Source organism: Mycteria americana, chromosome 17 (assembly GCF_035582795.1).
Source record: "Mycteria americana isolate JAX WOST 10 ecotype Jacksonville Zoo and Gardens chromosome 17, USCA_MyAme_1.0, whole genome shotgun sequence".
Taxonomy (NCBI): domain Eukaryota; kingdom Metazoa; phylum Chordata; class Aves; order Ciconiiformes; family Ciconiidae; genus Mycteria; species Mycteria americana.
Genome location: NC_134381.1, coordinates 3,822,654 through 3,841,474, shown reverse-complemented (window position 1 = coordinate 3,841,474; position 18,821 = coordinate 3,822,654). Strand labels below are relative to the sequence as shown.

Genomic DNA, 18,821 nt, shown 5'->3' with positions numbered 1-18,821 from the left:
CTTCACAGGCGGGGAGCCTGAGGGCCAGCGCTGGGCTACAAGACATCACCCAGCAGGTCCAGGACATAGTCCAGGTATGTAATACAAGGCTTCATGCAGGGCCCTGCTTTCCTGCAAGTCCCCCTTTGTATGCTGGACTCCGTGCTGGCTGGTTAGATGTGCTGCTTGGGCTGGAGGCAGGCAGGGCCAAGGCTCCCAAAACACTCATCCCCACTCCCTCTGCCAGTGGGATTTCTCAAGGAGCCACCCCCAGCACAGCCTCCATATTTGAACCTTTTTGTTCTTTGCTTTGTTTTCCAGATCTGCATAATTTTGACAGAGTGGAGTTAGGCAGTGACTACCTGTGCAGTCACACCACCAGGTCTGAGGGACCATCACCCAGGTGGGGACAGGCAAGGGGACACAACCTTGATTCAGCTGAGGTGGAGTCAGAGAAGCACTGCTCAAAGCCTGTAGTGGGAAAGTGGCTTCAGGAGTAGAAAAGGAGGCTTGAAAAGTCAGAAAAAAGCACCTGAGCTGGAACTTACTCATAGTGTCTCCTTCTTGTGGTGATGAAGACCAAGGAGTATGGGCTAACCCTGATCTGGAAGAGCACGTGGCTCCGATGGCTAAGGATGGTCACTAGGCTGGTGTCCTCCTTCAGCGAGTACCTGAGCTTCATCAGCACACTCAGCTCATCTGCAAACCTAGCAGAAAGAAGCAACGCATGGCATCCTGCAGCAGCTGCTGAATCACCACAAACTTCTCTCTTAGGGCAAAAAAAAATGTCACAGTGCAAATGAACTCAGCAAGGACAAAAAATAAAAAGCCAAGAGCAAACAGTCATTCGGGTTGTCAGGTCAGGTACTCAGAAAGGGGCAGCCACACCAAAATTAGCATTGCCCATATAACCTTAATGCATCCCTGTCAGCTGCAATCTCAGCACATGCTTATGTGGCTGTGCATGATTTTCCATGGGACTCCTGCCCTGCCCACTGCTGAGATTGGATGGTAACCCTGTTCCAAGCAGCTCTTCAATGCTGCCTTCTCTCACCATGTCCAGAGTCCTTGTCCACAGCAAGCTACAGCCCGGTATCAAGGCAGAGGTCCAACCTGGTCTATGCCTCCACAGACCAGTGCCTTGCCACCAAGCAATGCTGATGGATATGGCTGGGCTGTCTCTCTTGCTCTCTCCAGTTCTGTGCTGGAGCAGAGAGGTCTTCCTGGTGGGAACACCAAGAAAACACATTCCTGGAAATGGTCAGTCAAGCACCACGCCAACGTGTCTTCCCTGCACATGACCAAGAGATGGAAGAAAGGGAAGAATCACTGAGTTCATAAGAGCACAGAGTGGATGCGTTATCTTCGTGTCGTTATGGAATGGGACCTTAAAGTAACCCCTCAAACCAACAAGCATGCCTGAGATGATTTTGAGCACCACCACCCCAACCCCATCCCCTGAAGGCAGCCCACCTGTCCCCAAATGCCTCCCTCGTAGGGATGTTGAGGGTAGCGTACTGCCCAATCTCCAGGATGCTGCAGTTGGCTCCGTCATAGCTGAAGGAAATATTGCTGAGGTCCTGCGCATAGGAAGTAATTTTGTCCAGCAAGTTCACTTCATCTGCATTGGGGGAGAAGAAAGAGATGCTCAGTAGCTGAGATACCTCCACTACAGGGTTCTGCTCTCTTCATTCTTCCCATTAGATAACAGACAGAAACCCCAGGAAGAAGAGAATGCAATTTGGGGAAATGAAAATAATTCACAAATTCAGCAAACTCAGACCAAAACGAACATTCAGATAAGCTCAGAAGCAGCCAGGTGATATTTCTGAAACAGAATACGTGTTTCGAGGCCAGTGTCCCAAAGACATGAAGGGTCATTTCTACGTAAGCAGTGGTGGTACTTTTATGACCATATAGTTGGGATGCTCAGGACTGGAAAGGAGAGCCTGGGACACAAATGTCCTAAAACACAAGTCCTGGATCAGCTGGGTAGAGAAAATCTTGCTCAGTCCTTTCCCAAGCTTCCTTGTTAAAGTTTGCCCAATTTCATTAAGAACTGAACCATGGAGCAGGATGAAGTTACTGTGACCCTCGCTGAGGCAGATGTCCTGACCAGACCACGGGGCACTCCCCTCTGCCCAAAGCAGGGTTCATCACTATGACAAGGTCAGGAGCTTCATCAGGAGCCGTGCATCATGCAATAACCCTTTCCCAGCAAATGAAAGTCCCACTTTCAGAACTATGCTGCGAACATGCAAGATGGTTTGAATTAGGTGAGAGCCCCTGGTTTGGGCTAGTTGGCAGCACCATCACTTCAGTCTCATGAGGAGCTTTTAACTCCCATGGTGAACAGAGACATTCCCTTTCCACGTTCATTCTTTAACTAAAGAATCATTCAACTACAGAAATACCTGAACAAAAATTTGTTTAAAGTCACAAGGTTTCTTGTTCCCCTCCATTAGCAAAAAAATTGCAGACATCTGGCTCTACCCAGACACACTGTTTCTACCTCCAAGATATCTACAACCTCCAAGATATCTACAACCAGGTCTCTCCTTTCTTGTCATCTCTTTACACTGCTGGGCAGTGTGGCAATAACCCTGCCACCTGCAAGGGGTGGGGATGAGGGATGGACCCAGGGAGGCACCCCATGGGCCCAGCCTTGCAGGAGGGGTCTGGAGTGATCCAGACCCACAGCCCCTTTACTGGGAGGGCCTGGACAATCCCACTTGATGACTTATCAACAGGAATCCTGCCAGTACCATCTGCACTAGCATCTGCCATCACTTGGGAAGCATCCAGCCTCTGTATTCACTTTAATTCCCATTGTCAATGAGGTGCGAGATTTATTTGAGGGCAAATGAACAGCCTCAGGCATGCTGCAGCCTTATAGGAGATATACACACCGTATAGATCTGCTGCTCTGGAAAATAACAAGTCATTTGAGCAGAAAGCTGCTTTGATCCACTTCAGACACTAACATAGCCACCATCTCCTCAAAATATTTTGTAAGGGAAAGAGCCCCGTGCTGGGAAGGAGGAGAGGGAATGCGGTCCTGCAGGAGACACAGCCATTTGTGGTGACTTGGGATTTCATCGGGTATTTCTCCAGCTCCCCACAGGGTCACAGCACCAACACATTCCCAGGCCACTCTCAGCTCAGCAACACGAGAGTGCAACAGCCTTTGGCAGCAGGAACACTGCAAAAATGGTACCAAGGCAGAGAGGGTGCAGGGCTGAGCCCTGGAGACTTCGGTGGTTGTAAACCCTGAAACAGTGCCAAGCTGGCAGCTTATCAGTGTTACAAGTGATGCACATGCACAGCATGGGGAATTAATCTGGGACCAAACACAGCTGTCAGAGGTGAAAAAATATCAGGGATGTTTGTCCCTTCTCATTCCCAAGCAGTTTTGGGAGGCGATTTCCCAGCTGCTGACACCAATGAACATGCCAAGACCTGCATGCTCCATCTCCAGGGGATGAAGCCCTCATCATTGATCAGCTTTGCTGGTGATTACAGGCAGACAAGTGTGAATTCAGAGGATCCTATCAGGTGAAGGACGTTCCTACACCAGCAGCAGCTGGGGACCTAGTACTAGAAATAACATGCTGACATGGAAGTTTTCCTGGGCAGGGTATGGCCTCAACACAACTCGAGCATGTGCTGGAAGTTAAAACCATGGTCCATGACAACATGTGCATGTAGGGTTAAAGTTAAGCATGTTCTTGGTGCTTTCCTAAATAAAGTAGCAGAGACTCTTCTCCCTGTGTCCTGGGAACTGGAGGTAGCTGGAGACCTATCACGGGGCAGGGCTGCACCAGCAGGTTTAAACAGCCAGAGCTGGCATTTACCTCTGGACCCCTCACCAACACCAAGAGAAGAATTTGGCATAGAAGAAAATCGGAATTAGAAGTGAAATTAAAGATATCTCTTATGACTCAGGCAAGGGGACAGGTAGGAATCACAGCCTGGCGTAGCCGAGGGGCAGCTGCCCGCTGCACGGAGCACCAGCACGCATTGCACTCACCAGCCAAGGAGAGAAGGGCTGATCCCACCGTACGCCCAGGGCCAGGAGCAACCCCAGCTCTAACAGAGGAGCTATGCAGCACTGCAGACTCTCCCATGGCAGCCATCAGAGCCTGAACACCACAGGAAGGATTTAGTCGTGTTCCCATCCCTATGAACACCTCTCTACATGTTTGGACGCACACCGGGAGCAGCAGAGCAAGAGCCAAGCACAGGCGCCCCACGGCCCCTCGCACGATGCAGGCAGTTCAGAGGACTACGCCAAACTGGAGACGTGCAAGGACAACGGGTCATTTCGATCCCCAGAGAGGGTCAGCATTCGAACCCCGGCAATGGGCTGCACAGTTACACCTTGGGCAGATCAGCCACTGCAAACACCACTCCCCTCTCCCTGACCCCCCGCTCCCCATTAAGCCAAAACAGAAATGTTGAAATGAATGACGTGCCTCTCGGACATCAGCCCTCACACAGAGCTGGGGAAGCTGGAAGGCAGATGCCCTTCTCCTGCTTTACCAGCTCCGGACCGCAGCTCTTCCACAGGCACTGCTTTTTCTTCCCCCTCCCTGTTCTCCAAAAGCAGCTTTCCACGTATTTATTTTAGCCTCATCTGGCTAGTTTCTGCACCATTGGGATAAGCCAGTGGGGCCTCAGAAACACATGCAGCAGAAGCCCATGCTGCATGAGCCAGCAAAGCATCAGATGGGATCAATTTACTACAGACACTTTGAGGAGTGTCCTGCTGCGGTAGCTGCGGCTCATGGCACCGCTCTCTCATCCCAGGGCAGAAGCTGATGCACAGCGAGGTCGTTTATGACACTGGATTTAGCGCTCAACCAGCCTTGACACCAAAGCTTTTGCTTGCAACTTCTCCCCAGGATTAACCAAGGGTCAACTCCCCATCCTGACACTGCTGGGTTTCTGCTTGTTACAAGAACGTCACGGATTTACTTTAAATTTCAAAGCAGGTTTATTTTCTCTCTTTGCCTTAACCTCTGGGTGCAGATGCACTGCTTCTCAAGGACACGGGTTACCTGTGGAAGCAATTCTCAGCTGCAGGGTCTGAGTCACCAGCTATCAGAGATCGGGGTCACAGCCTTTCTGGGAGCAGATTAATCCCAGGCAGGTGGATGCTGAGGACGCAGTCAGCACAGTCACTGCAGCAGCCAGAGTCAGGGATGGGACAGACTGTACATCTGATATGGTAATTCTAGGATTCCTTTACCAAAAAAAAAAAAAAAAAAATCATGTTTTCTCATGAGCTTTCAGCTTTCCTAGGGCTCAGGTACCTTATCCCCACAGGCATTCACCCCACTGCCTTGCTTCACAGCCAGGCCTCCCCATCTCCTTCCAGTGGCAATCAGTGAGCAGCTCTGCTCACAAATGCTCTTTCTACCACTGCTGAGCAACCTTCACCCTGGAGGCAATGCTGCCCAGGACCCCAGAGGCAGGGATCACACCAAGCTGTGCTCACAGTCCAGCTATGTTTGCATCAAGCTCTAGACTTGGGTTCTTCCTTGCCCACCTGCAGAAAAGCCAGGCAAGACTGCCCATGGTGCACATTCAGCACGCCAAATCAAAATCTTTGCTATTCAACCTCAAACCAAAAGCCTGCAGAAGGGCTATTTCTATGCTGGAAAGGAGATTCCTGGAGTTCAACAACTGCTGCCAAATTCAGCTTGCCTCCGGGCTCCTAAAGCAGCGCAGGAATCTTCCCAGGCAGCCCAGTGCCAGGGAGACTTGTGCACAGGCCAACCTCAGCAAGACAAACACCGGCCAGAGGAGCCAGAGCCAAGAACGCGGCATCCCAGGCTGAAGTTAACCCCAAGCTGAAGTTAACCAGCAGTCACCAGGGTGCCAAGCATGTTTGGGGAGAAATGCTTCCAAGGATGGGGAGCACAGCAGTCAGTGCAAAGGGGGACACCTATAAATAGCTATTAGAGATACAGCATCAAGCTGTTGAATCACACCCCATGAACCCATTGCAGTGCTTGGTGTTGTGTCAGGAGGTCTCTGCCTCCAAGAGCCCAGAAACCATACCAAGAGAAACAGCCAGACTGACCTTGTGTTTTAGCGCAGATGTCCCAGCAATCCGAAGCTCGGGCTAGAGGAGAAAACCAGCAGAGCCTTGCAAAGCTCAGCAAGAGAAGATGCATTCTCCAATTATCAGCAGTGTGCCCTGGACTATCATTACCTCCACTGCCTTGGTCTGAGCAGGCTGGTGCACTTTAAGAGATGGTTATTTAAAAAACTATGACTTCTTGTTTGTTTCCTTTGTAAAAAAGTTAAACAGTAAATAAAAAAAAAAAATTATGCATCCCTTTTTCAAAATGAAGTTGCTTAGAAAAACACACGGAAAGAGGGATTAAAGACTTTACCCCACCACTCTGAGAAGTTATAAACGAATTCCAGCTCAAATATTGAGCACACAAAAAGCACCAGCATTTTTAGGAGAAAGAAGAAATGAAGGCAGAGGGGTCTGCATGTGCCCCTGCCCCATTTGGTGTTGGGGGCTTTGTCAATGTACCTGCGTCAGACCATAAGCTCCATATTTTCCATACAGGGTTTTCCTGCCCTCATCAGTCTTTTGGCCCTACACAGCGTTAAAATTCCCAAGGAACAAGAGGAGAAACAGGAAACACGGACAATGCCCTGGTCAGACTGGGGACTCAGAGGACAACCTCAAAGGTAAATCCACCCTTTGAGGAGGAGGGTAGGCAGACAGGGAACCTTGCAGAGAGGGATTTTGGTTACCCTGCTAGGCCAATTGGGAACACCCCTGCTGTACAGGCACCCACCAGCCTGGCCCAGGTAGTGGAGAGGGAAGGTGGCAGGGAGCATGGAGGGCCAGCTGCTCCCCAGGGGCTGGCAAGCCAGAAGCTGGGGGACCCCAGTGCGGGCAATGCCTTGCTAACGGGCACAGTCCCAAGGGTGGCGAACACAACAGCCAGAGCCAGCCCCTGATAAGAAGGTCCATAGGCAGCCCCAGGCCAGGCTAGCCATGAACCAGGTCCAGGGTCCCCCATAGAGCACAGTCAAGTGCAAAGGGAGATGCGGGCAGAAGCTGGTCTGGAAACAAGGCTACAGTGTGGGTGCGAAGTCCATTTAAGAGTCTGGGACAAAGACAGGACAAGAGATAAACATACAAGGGGTCCTACCAGGAGACAAGCTACACCCAGCATAGGTCCACAATCCACTCAGGAGGCAAAGCCAGAGGCAGGACTGGAGGCAAGCACCCTACACCAGACTCAGGAGAGGGCTGAGGGTACAGGGCTGAGCTTAAACAGGGTTCCTGGGATGAGGGCACGGGTGGAGGTCCCAGGTGAGGCTGGTCAGGGCCATTAAGGCCATTAGTGCTCTCAGGGACCAGATAGGGTTCAGTAGTGGTCCTCCACCACCCCACCCCACCCCACCCCACCCCACCCCATCCCTGGGGCTGCATCCCAGAGGAAGGTGTTCCTTTGGGGGGGCACCCCAGGCTGCAGATACAGAAAAGCGACCGTCTGTGCTTTCCTCTGGCTTGTATGCACATGTGAATCTTGTACTCAGCTTTACATTCTCCCCAAAGGACGGAAATGAGGGGAAAGGGAATGATTTTAAACATCATAAAACATAACTGGAGCCCTGGGAGAACTTGTAACAGGGTCTGTCAGATTGAGTCACTTCCCTTGGATGTGGCACCACTGGTTGGGACCTGAAATAACTGGGCTGGACAAGCCCTAGGGACAACCCCAGAGGACAGCCCTGGTGCTTGCTGGCTGGGGAATGGAACATATGACCTAACGGGTCTTTTCTCCCTCTGAGTGCCTTATGAACATGTCCTGCCAGAAGTCTGCTTAGGATCACAGGCCATGCACTTCAAACTCTGAATTAGAGAGGCTTGTAGATGACAGCTAGAATTTAATAATAAAGGCTTTCTGCATTAAGTGATGGAAAAGAGGACTTTATACCGGGGCAAGGGTTTCCTGGCATCTCACACCACTGACACCACCACATTAGCACAGGCATGGTCTGTAGCCAAGCGTTCAAAACAAGACAGCCCTCCCAAAACACCGATGCTCCTCCACTCCCCTCTTGACAGCTCACACTCCTCCACCCTTTGCCTCTTGAAAGATGTTCTCAGGCTTGGAGGTTATGCCTGACCTTCTCTGGACCAAGGGGACCCAAGATGGCAGCTTCATATTTGTTTGGACTTGCCTGATGACTCTGCCACATTGGGTGGACAAGGTCAAGGACACTTCGGTAGTGTTGTGTTTGCAGGACATCAACCCTCCAGGAGCTCTTCCTGCTTCTCTTTCTACCCTAGCATTGCTTGTAACGTAAATAATGTCCATGGCAGCCATCCGTGTCACCTCCTGCACCACATTTGTTTCCTACTGTTCCCATTTCCCTTGTCACCTAATAATTTCTTTTTAAGGGCAACTCCACAAGCCACACGAGACAAGGTTTAAGCCAAAGCGCACGCAGCTTGCAGTGATGGACCCACATTCAGAGGGTTATGCAACAGGATTTCAACCTTCGCCTCCCTGCTCCGGAGAGCAGAGATAATTTGGTTTTGACCCAGTGGCTGCAAGTTGAAGGGGACAGAGCCAAAGCAGGAAGAAAAAGAAAAAGCGCATTTCCCATGGAGAACGTTGTACCTATTAGTGGAAGAGTGAATGCAACCACCCACCCACAGAGAGGACAGAAAATTTCAGGGAAGCGAAACCTTTTCAGAAGAAAGAGCTAGCCATACACATTGTTTAGACAGGAAAAATTGGAGCACAGGCTTCTTTTCAAGCTCATTACACATATCTGCAGGCGTGCTGCCGCTCCTTTGTACGGGCCCAGCATGGGGGGCTCTGCCGGGCTGGGGATGGGGCTTTTGGGGGCAAAGCCTGGGGAGGAGGAAGGGCTGCTGGAAGTTGAGGATGACCCCGAATAAGGATACACTGGCTACAAGAGAAAGTAGGCCAAGTGGCAGAAGAAGAAGAGAGCCTGCAAAAGAGCTTTTGGGAGAAGAGCAATGGGAGCAGGGTAAGAGTTGCTAAACCCTCAATGGGGACGATGAAACCAGAGTGGCCACAGGAGTGGGGAAGTGGGCTAGGCAGGCATTTCAGCCTTCAGCTTCACCATCCTCATTGGGTCTTCTCTCTGCAAATCCCGACTGCCCAAGCCATGAGATGGCATGAAAATCTCATCCCATTAACTGGAGGAGTATGTTTCCTGCCTTCGTGGGGACAGGGAAAGGCTTTGCAAACATGGAGCAAATCAATATCCTGACAGCTGAGAAGCTAGAGTCTGAAGACCCTTTTGAAGCGGGTGCTGGGAAGGGCTGGGAGGAAAGCTTACAACGGCTAGCTGCTCTGCAGGATTCGGTGGCCTCACTTGAGTTGGTTTGGTTTTGTTTTTTTTTAATAAGAAAACAAAAAAGAAGCTGCTTCTAACCTTCCCAAGACATGTACTGAGAGATCCCGCAGAGCTCCTCAACCATCTCCTTCCTGAGCAATCAAAATAGTTAACCTCAACCCCAACTCCTGGTCTCTAGGAAAATGCTCTGGGGTGCTCCACTTCACCCCAGCCTTGCACACCCCTCACCCCCCAGGCCACACGCACACCCTGGTGTGTCTCCTATCCCGTTCTCCACATATGCTCCCCAGTTCCTCCCTTCTCTGCTTTGTGCAGAGTAGCCCTGTCTCTTCATGAAGAGCCCTGGGCTCTTCATGCCCTGTCCCCTGCCGGAGCACTGACAGCAAATGCTATTGGGTTGAGCTCAAACCCTCGCTTTACTCAAGCCAACCACTGTGAAACTGACAGTTGGTCTATATTCAGGGCTTTATAGGTTTAGCTAGAGGGGTATTTTTAAATGGATTTCATTTAAACCTGTGCAAATCACAGCCACTCTTCAATCTGTTCAAGTCTGCCTCATAGCAATTAAACTTAATTACTGAATTACAGTGAATCAGCATAAACCAGATCTGAATCGGTCTACAATGCCTATACAGAGGATTCTGTGGGATTAATTTAAAAAACAACTAAAAAACATACTAGTAAAACTTGTGTGACACTGAGTGGGGACAAGTCCCAAAAACATTGGCCCTCACTGTTGCTAGTAAATAAGCTTCTTTTAGTTGCTCCATTGTCAAAGTAAATTAATAGCAAATTCTGCAAACTATCACACTCCAGGGGCTTGATTCCAGCACCAGCTTTCCAAGAGCCTCCCTCTCTGTTGTTTTATTTGACAGGGTTGGGAGACACACGCATAAATACGCACAAAGCCACTGGAGAAAAGCAACGAAGGGATGATTGTGAAAACCTCCTCTGGGTAGAATGGCCAGCACCAGGCAGGACAGCCCACAGCACAGCCAGAGTTTGTACCCCTGATTTTCAGCATCCTCTCCTGCTGATGGAGAGCACGCACACACACCCCCAAGCTCCCACGGCCAAGGCTTGTCTGGATTTGACAGACTTCAAGGTCAGGACTACAAGGAGGTCCCTCCAGCCCCCATCCCTGGCTCTGACAGCAGATGCTTGCAGGAGAGAGGAAAAGGGCAGGAACAGAGTGAGTCTTTCCTGCTGCTTCCTCCCAGCTCCCTGCAGCATAAGGATTTGCTGAGCCAAAGGCAGTGTCTGTGTTAGCAGCCGTTGGCAGAGACTTGAGCTCAAGCTCTCTTGTCCTGGGGAGCCTTGGAGGATACTTCTGCTCAGCTGGCTGGGCTGCCCAAGAGATCCCTGGGCACACATTACTTACTTTCTCCCCCTTTTGAGCTTTCATGATGTTTTGTGAAGTCTTAAACTCCTCCTAAGGCAAAATGGGATGCATTTTTAAAATCTCGGCAACACGTTGTGGGGGTAGGAAAGCTAGCTGTAGCATGGCAGCACACAAGCAGCCCCTTTGCAGGCTATGCTCTCCAAGCAACGGTAGGAAGGGAAGGGGGTGGAAGGGTTTGGTTTAGCTCTTAATTCTCCTTTCTTCACCAAATGGCAGGGAGATCAGCAAAATATACACCAGAAGCTACAATACTGAAATGAAGAGGTAGAGGTGAGTAAGGCAGAAAGATTTCTTACAAAAGGAAATGCAATTTCAGAGTTTTGGAATGAAGCAGCAGTTTGATGGGAAATATCTACTTTTGAAATACCTCGGTCCCCTTCTTCTCCGTTACAAGTTGATCTTCACAAACGTTTCTCCAGCTTAACCTCCCATTGTCTTAGACGAGTTATTTTAAAGTCTGGCAGAGGTTCAGCTTGAGCTATTATTTCAACAATGTTGAAAGTGTCTTGAGTAACAAGGGAAACGGTCGGGTTAGTATTATCTTCTGCTGCAGACATACACATCTGGGAGAGATTACAGCCTGAGAAAATAAAAATAAATATGTCCAGGGAGCCCATCCTGGGAATTCCTCTCATTTCAGCAAGTAAGAGCTTGGTGTACCCCAAAACCAAACCCTTCATCCAAACTCCCCTGCTCCTGTTCCTTCCACTAGTGATGAATTGGTTCAGTTGGTTGAGTCTAACAGTGATTTTAAACTGTATGTGTAACGTCATCCAAGGCTGAAAAACTGAAGCTTAAACCTGATATCACTGGGGATATGCAAGGCGAGCCAGATCTAAGGTGATACGCCCAGATGTTAGTCACCGGTGCAAGGCAACCAGAAGGAGTCTGATCGTGTGCCAGCAGCCATCTGTCACACCGCAAAAAAGTGCACGTTGGCTCAGGATCTCTGTGACTCCTGTTTTCCAAGCTATAATCAAAGTATCAAAAATCTGCAGGAACGTAGCAGCAGTAAAGCAGTGAAAGGTCCTTTGTGTTTTCAGACCTAGGGGACCTTACGTTCAAACACCGGCGTCGCCCCGTCGGGTCAGACAACGGCACCCGCAAGCGCAGCTTCATTTCTGGTAGTGGTCACAACTGGAGAGAGCAACAGCAAATCTGCCCAGCTGGCATCAAAAGGAGTCTCACGTTAACTTAAACCTGTGCAGACGGTGCCGATGAGCATCCGCACACCATCCACGTGGGAGCAGGCGTGTGCTGTTCCCAGCTGTATACACGTGTCCTTGCTGACTGAGATGCCCAGGAGAAATGGCAACTGAACACAATATATCCAAACAGATGCTGCTTCATAACCTGTTCTGCTCAAGCAAGTCTACCTATGTAGTGGCTCACCCTGATGATTCAGCATGTTGCCCAGGTTTTCATTTCCACTTCCACATGATCATGGGTAAATTGATTTTCCTTTTGTGCAAGTGGAGAAATGAAGCAGAGTTATTGTTGGGAGGCACCGTGAGGATACGTGTGTCGAGATACGTGTAAGGAGGATACACGAGGATACGTGTGTAAGATGTACATGTGCATATCCTAGCCGAAGGGAAGGATCAGAGAATTAGCTTGCCCTGGAAGCTCTTGCCTGTCTTCTCCTGTGCCCATCCTCCCTGCTCCCTCGAGTCCTCATGTGCCAAGCAGGGATCTCTTACACCCCAGCTAAAGCAATAAATGCTGCAGCTTTTAACCCCAGCAGCCCTACAATTCAGTCCTTGCATTGACAAAACCGATCGCTATTTTCTTCATTGCAGGCAAAAAAATCAGAGTGAGTTTTCCCTAACCTGGCTGATTTTCACCTCTCAAACTCTGCTGCCGGCAGACCCGAGGGGCAGGCGTCTTCAGCAGAGCTGAAGAGCTGAAGGTGTAGGCAGAAGGGCAACCTCCATATAAGCCAGAGATACCCAGAGAGCATCTTTCCAAAGCTTTCACCTTTCGTGTAACTGCAGGTCCTTTGCAGTGCTGCCTGCTCTGCTCCTAACATCAAGCCCTGGCAATCGCTACCCTCTTCCTCCGCTGGGTCTCAGTGTATTCATGACAAATGTGCTTTATCAGCCTCCCTGCAGTGGCCCAGAAGACTAATTGGCTGGGGGAAGGCGAGGGAGTCATCTTAATTTTCCAAGCTTGATAAGAGCTGATGACTTCACTCAGGGAGAAATCGTATAATGCAACTGTAAAGGTCTGGCTCGGGTCACTCCCACCTCGCTCGCCTAGGAAATACCTTGTTATCACATCCCTGCAAGAGGAGCTGCAGGGCGGGCAAAGATCGTACCCAGAATTTGCCGTGCCCCTGGCCTCGTGCCGTGCAGTCCCAGGCAGCTGGCTGCTGATGGCCCCCCAGCCCCGTCACATGCATACACACGCACGGGGCTGGCAAACTCACACTCAAATCTGTTTTGACTTGTATGAATTCACAAATGCAGGGGTGACAAGGGTTGCAAACTGCAGAGACTGCAACAAACGACTTTGTGGTGAACACAAGGCTGCAGCGCTCATGATGGTAGATCGTGCCCCAGCCAGAAACCCCTCATAGGGCAGGAGGAGGACATCTGCTTTCACGTTTAAAGCTGTGTTTCCAGCACGCCAATCCGCAGAGAAAACCTCGAAACCATCACCCTGGAGTAATCAATGGTCCCAAAAGCACAGGGCAAACATGACGGTTACATCCACAAAGCTGGATGCACACCAGCGCTGCCCGTCCTGCGGGCCTGGCTTTGGAGAGAAGTTGGCACTGAGGGAAGAGAGCTTGAGGGCAAAAGCCAGGGGACACGCAGGGGACACGGGGCCGGACAGAAGGCTGCCAGGGACACGCTCCCATGCTGTGCCAAGCACGACGGGCAGAGAGCCAGGGCCCCAGCCATGTCCGGGCTCCTGGGCACGGTCTGCTGCCTGCCAGGCTCCTCCGGCCGCCTGCCCGGCAGCGAAGGGACCAGGGATGCTTCATAGGAGCTTGTTGGAGACTCAAGGTCCTGACTGCTGGCAGGGAAAGGCAACTCCTGTCTGTTTTTCTGAAAAGCTTGGGGTCTAATGCAGGAGACTCCCTATTGCACAAGTGTCTGGCAAACCTCTTACCTCTGTCCAAACCCATCCTAATTCAGGAAAACTCTTTCCTAGCCATGCCTTCATTCAGCAAGGCCAATCTTCCCCTTGAAAAGAATGGCTACAGGTCAGCACGTGGTTTACTCTAGCTAAAATACAGCCACTTCATGCTGCAATTAATCACTTTGGAGATATTGGCATTCCCTACAAAGTAGCAAGGGTCCCAGGCTGAGGGAGAAGGGACAGACAGACGCTGCTCCTGTGAGCCCCAGGCTGTGGGAGCTGGACCTGCCTGAGCTGAGCTTTGCCACCGTGCCTTGCAAGTGCCTCTACCAGCTCCTGTTACTCAGCGTATGACTAATACCCCAACTGAAATTAGTACCAGCGCACTTCATTAAAGGGAAAGTTTTCCACTGCAGGCAAGTGAAGTGCACAGCGCTTTGCAGGGATCTATTTCTGCTTCCTTCACTTTTAGATATGCTGCTGCAAGGGTCAGTGCTCAGGCTCTGACCTGGTGTTAAAATTAATTTGATCGGGAACAGCGTTCTGGAGGTTGTATCTAGCTACCACGCGTTGCGCACCCCAGGGGATCTGCAGAAACAGAGCAGGAATGAGAGAGATAAAGAACCACAAGAGCCTCATGCATCAGCAACAGCCCAGCCTGGGGCAGAGCAGGGCAGGAGTAGTAGTCCCGACCTTCCCCTCATGCTCCCTTCAACACAGCTCACAAGAATAAAGAAAAAATTAAAAATGAGTGTTTCCCAGACTAACAAGCTGACATTTCACAGCCAAAAAGCACTGCAATTTTCACCTCAGGCAAAACATGTGCACATTTGTGATTCATTCCATGCTCGCGGCTGCCAATTTTCCTGCACAAACTATTGAATTGTTGCGGTTTCAACCTTTACTCAACTCCTGAATGCTCCTCCAAGTTCTTTATGCTTGGCATTTTGCAGAGCTACTCACCTCCCACCTCTCCCCCTCCACTGGTATTTTTACACCCAAAGTATCTTTGGGTGCCTGTGAGCCTTCAAGTTTCATGGCAAGCTGCTCAATGCCATGAGCTGCCGCTTTCCCAGGCATCGGGGCCGGGGACCCTAAGATCCTCCAAGAAAAAAGATGTCCTCTTCTTGTGAAGCGTCATTTCACCAAAGCCTCATGGGTCAGGTTCAGCCCATAATGCTCGAACCGCAGCTCAGAAAGCTCCAGGCAAATAAACATAAATCAGGATTTCCTTCACATGGGGAGAAGCTGTCAAACCCCAAACTGTGCTGGAGGCACCACTTCACCACCCCCCAGGATGGGCTGACCCTCTCAGCTCCCTCAGCAGACATTCATCCACCATGGCTCCTCTATGTCCCAAGGCTAAGCCCTGGCTCGCTGTGGCTGGATCCTGGGCACAGGAGGCTCTGCAGAGGGTGAGCTTGGTTGAGGATGGGCACAGATGCCCCCTGGGACTGAAGAAGCCTCCTGCAACTTAATTTATGGATAAGGCCCCAAGGAGGACACGCTCAGCACATGGGCATTGGTAGACCTCTACAATGGTCAGCCTTTATGCAAAACCCCATTGCTGGATGTGGAGATCCCCACCCCTGTTTTGTCCTCAGGGTTCAAAATCCCCTTCCTCCCTGTGAAAAGCATCCTGCCCAAAGGCTGGTTCATGCCCACTCTTGTATCTTCTACTTCTAAGGCTGCAATGGAGCATCCTACCCACTAATAATCACTTCCCAGCTCAAATTAAGTTTTCCTTTCTCTCCATTTCTTTACTAACCTAGAGAATTTCCCAGGGAGAAAAAAACGGAGTTTCTTATGCAGAAGAACCCAGAGGAAAATATCTCTTCTCCCACCAAGAAACAATTTTCAAGCCTTTATTATTCATCACAAGTAAAGCTGAGAAAGGCAGAGGTCACACACGCTCACCCATGCATGCTGCCTCTGCACAGCCCCTCTCAGATAACAGTGCAGATTTTGGGAGAGCCCCAGACACAGAGTTGACAAGTCTTGTTTTAACAGCAGGGATGTATCTGCCTTGCAAAAAAAAATGTCCTCTTCATTCCTCCTGCTGCCTTTGAGTGAGGGAAAACACATTCGTTAGAGATGCTCCACTTCTCTGAACAGACGACATAGAGAAACTGCTGGATTTGGGATGTGGGGGAGGTCTCAGGGTTAAACGAAATTGCTGGAAAGACATCAACATCAAACAGAAAACTTCCCCAATATTTAAGTTAAAAAAAAAAAAAAGGGAGGAAAATGAGTCATTTTGAGTCAGCTTAGAAATGAAGGGTTTCATCTTTGCGGATGAGTTACCTCTTTCTTATTTTCTTTTATTCAGTGCAAGTTAACTTTAGTTAACTGAAACACAGACAGCTGTTTTGAAACTGAAAGTGAAATTTTGTTTTTAAAACCCTGAGATGTCAGGACATTTCCAAAAACCAAAAACTAAACCAAAACAAAACCACGCCCGCCCCCCCCCCCTTTCTTTGCAAAACACAGGAAAACCAACTGTTTTAATGGTTTTGAATTTCACTCCCACTTCCCAATTTGAAATTATTCACCCCATTAGACCCAGTTTCACAAGCCCTGCTCCATCCCCCCCCTTTCTCACCAGATGCACTAGGTCACCAAGAGACACCTCTCTACTACCAGCTCAGCTTCAGGCTCCACCAAGTCCATCGAGTTCCATCAAAGCAGATCCCCAAGCCCACCCTCCCTCAACTTCACTGTTCCTTTACCTTGAAGCAGCCAATCTGAAGAACATCCCCAAGTATATTTTTCCTGTGTAGTTTTACCTTCTGTTTTAGTGCCTCAGCACCACGTCCGATAACCTCTGTGGCAAATACTTTGCCACATCTCTATTCCACCTCACTTGCAAATCACCTCTAGTACAACGTACGCTGGAGTGGTGAAGAGGACCACTCAAATTACCATCTTTATAGACACACACAGGTTGGAAGACACCAGAACTCCTCTAGTCCTCTAGTGTGAGCTTCACCCATAACCCACCCTGGTGTCTCTCCAGCTTCACTGAAGTGAGCAGTGCCTTACGCTACTGCCCTGCCACCTCTGTGTAATGATTAAAAAGAAGAAGAAAAGCTAGACCCATGAGCTAACTTCCCAGACTGCAAAAGAAGGGCGCGCTAAACTAAACAATATATCACATACTGCTCCAAAATTTCCAGGAATTATTTTTTAAGCCAGATACTGTATCCAATATCACAATGCGAGAAATCCTTCTGGTGGAAGGTTTCAAGGTTTCTCTTTCCAAGACATTAAACATTCCCAGCTTGTGAAAAGCAATCCTTGCAACCTGGTCTTGCATCTTACTGCCAGCAAGTAAGATAGCCACAACAAACTGCAGATCAGGGGGTTTTACATGGTTCCTGGGAGTGACCCGTAAAGGGTCTGAGATTTGAAAGCTGTTGAAGCCATCCTTGGCAACCTGGAGCTAGCAGCAGTGAAGCTTAATATGGACCAGCCCCTGCAGGAAAACTGGGAGCAGGGTGAGGAAGGTAGACAGGGAGGGCAAAGGTTTATTGCTGGAACGGGGCTGGTCAGGGCACTCTGCTGCACCCATCGACACTGGCACATCTATGGAGGCACTGGGTGGGGGAGCTGGAGTGGCAGGACACCTTCAGGCACCCGCACAGCATCCCTGTGGGACAGGCAAACCCCTGTGTCTTTGCACAGCTCCTGGGCCAGGGAGGGTCAGTGTCAATGTCCAGCATCTGCAGCTGACTCGGGAAAGGAAACCCCCTGTTTCCTAACCCCAGGCGCCACCAGTTTTCTTCCCAGGCATGTGCTGAGGAAGCCCAGATCTTCCCAGGACAGATCTCCAGCACAGGCACAGGCAGCCAAAGCATCTGACAACAGTGCCGTTGCAGAGAGCATGGTCCCAAGTGAGGAGAGGATTTAAGAAACTGGGGTCCCACCAGACCTAAATGTCCTACACTTCCAAAACCCTCCCCACATCTCATTTGTGAGCTCCTTAGACATGGGCAACCCCCTGCCACAGCACGGCTCTTCTCCTCTAGGCTCTCCCAAAAATATTCCTAATAAGGAGCAACTCCACAAAGGTACAACAAATACTTCTCTGAGGCTGGTGTGCCGCAGACACCACGGGATGGTTGCTCTCGCTTTCCACACCTGTATTTCCTAAGGGCAGAGAACATTACTTTCCTGTCTAACTCCAGCAATACCTGCTAGATTTATTCACCGAGCAACATGCAGATTGCTGCGAGCACAACTCCCACAGGGGTCCTCCAAACTAACTGGGGTGAGTTTGTTTTCAAGTCATCAGATTAAATGTCCTAGAGATCGCTGTAGCAGTCTCTCGTGCTGGGCTTGCAGCGGTGCTTCCAGCCTTTGCAGCACACTTCAGTGCTCCGGGAGCAGCAGGACTACATGAAGAAGTGACTTTCCTCCTTTTTTTCTAGTTTGGAAGTGAAGCAAAGAAAAAAATAATGCAAAAAGTGGAATTGGCTTGAACTGCTGTACCTTTCCCACCAAACCTCCAGCAAAACAAATACTTTAAGGAATCAGCTCAGCCCTAAATACTTCACTATATTCATTCACTATAAAATCTGAAAAACATAGGGCCAAATCACAGACCTACAAAGTCAATGGAGCCATTCCCTCCCTGCCAGAGCCCAGGGACCAGGACACTGCCTTAAGGTGTTGGACAACCAGGGTCAAATATCTCTTCTCCCTACAATATTTGATTCCGACATTTCAAAAGCCTGCCCTACCCCCTCCTGTCATCACTGCCTTAAGGCACGGTGAGACAGACTGTATACAGCTATGACTGCATGGTGAAATGCAGTCAGTACCTACAAGAGCTGGGCTGTCACTGGAGAAGGGATTGGCCAGCGCTGGGCAGCTCTGAGGATGCTAATCCCTCCTGGAGAAGGAGCAACGGGCAGATACTTTTCTACAGAAGACCACACAGGAAGGGCACGGGGATGGAGACAACTGCCAGTCCTCG

At 49.9% G+C, this 18,821-nt stretch overlaps 1 protein-coding gene across 1 annotated transcript in view; it reads right to left on the bottom strand.

Annotated features, from left to right (window-relative positions):
* The window catches only part of LOC142418126 (uncharacterized), a 100,605-nt gene that overhangs the window by 61,202 nt on the left and 20,582 nt on the right, over positions 1–18,821 (bottom strand). The window contains exons 2-3 of the mRNA XM_075519561.1: positions 1,453–1,600; positions 528–686 (exon numbers count right to left, since the gene is read on the bottom strand). Of these exons, the coding sequence (XP_075375676.1) occupies positions 528–686; positions 1,453–1,600 (307 nt within the window). The remainder of the gene's footprint in view (positions 1–527; positions 687–1,452; positions 1,601–18,821) is intronic.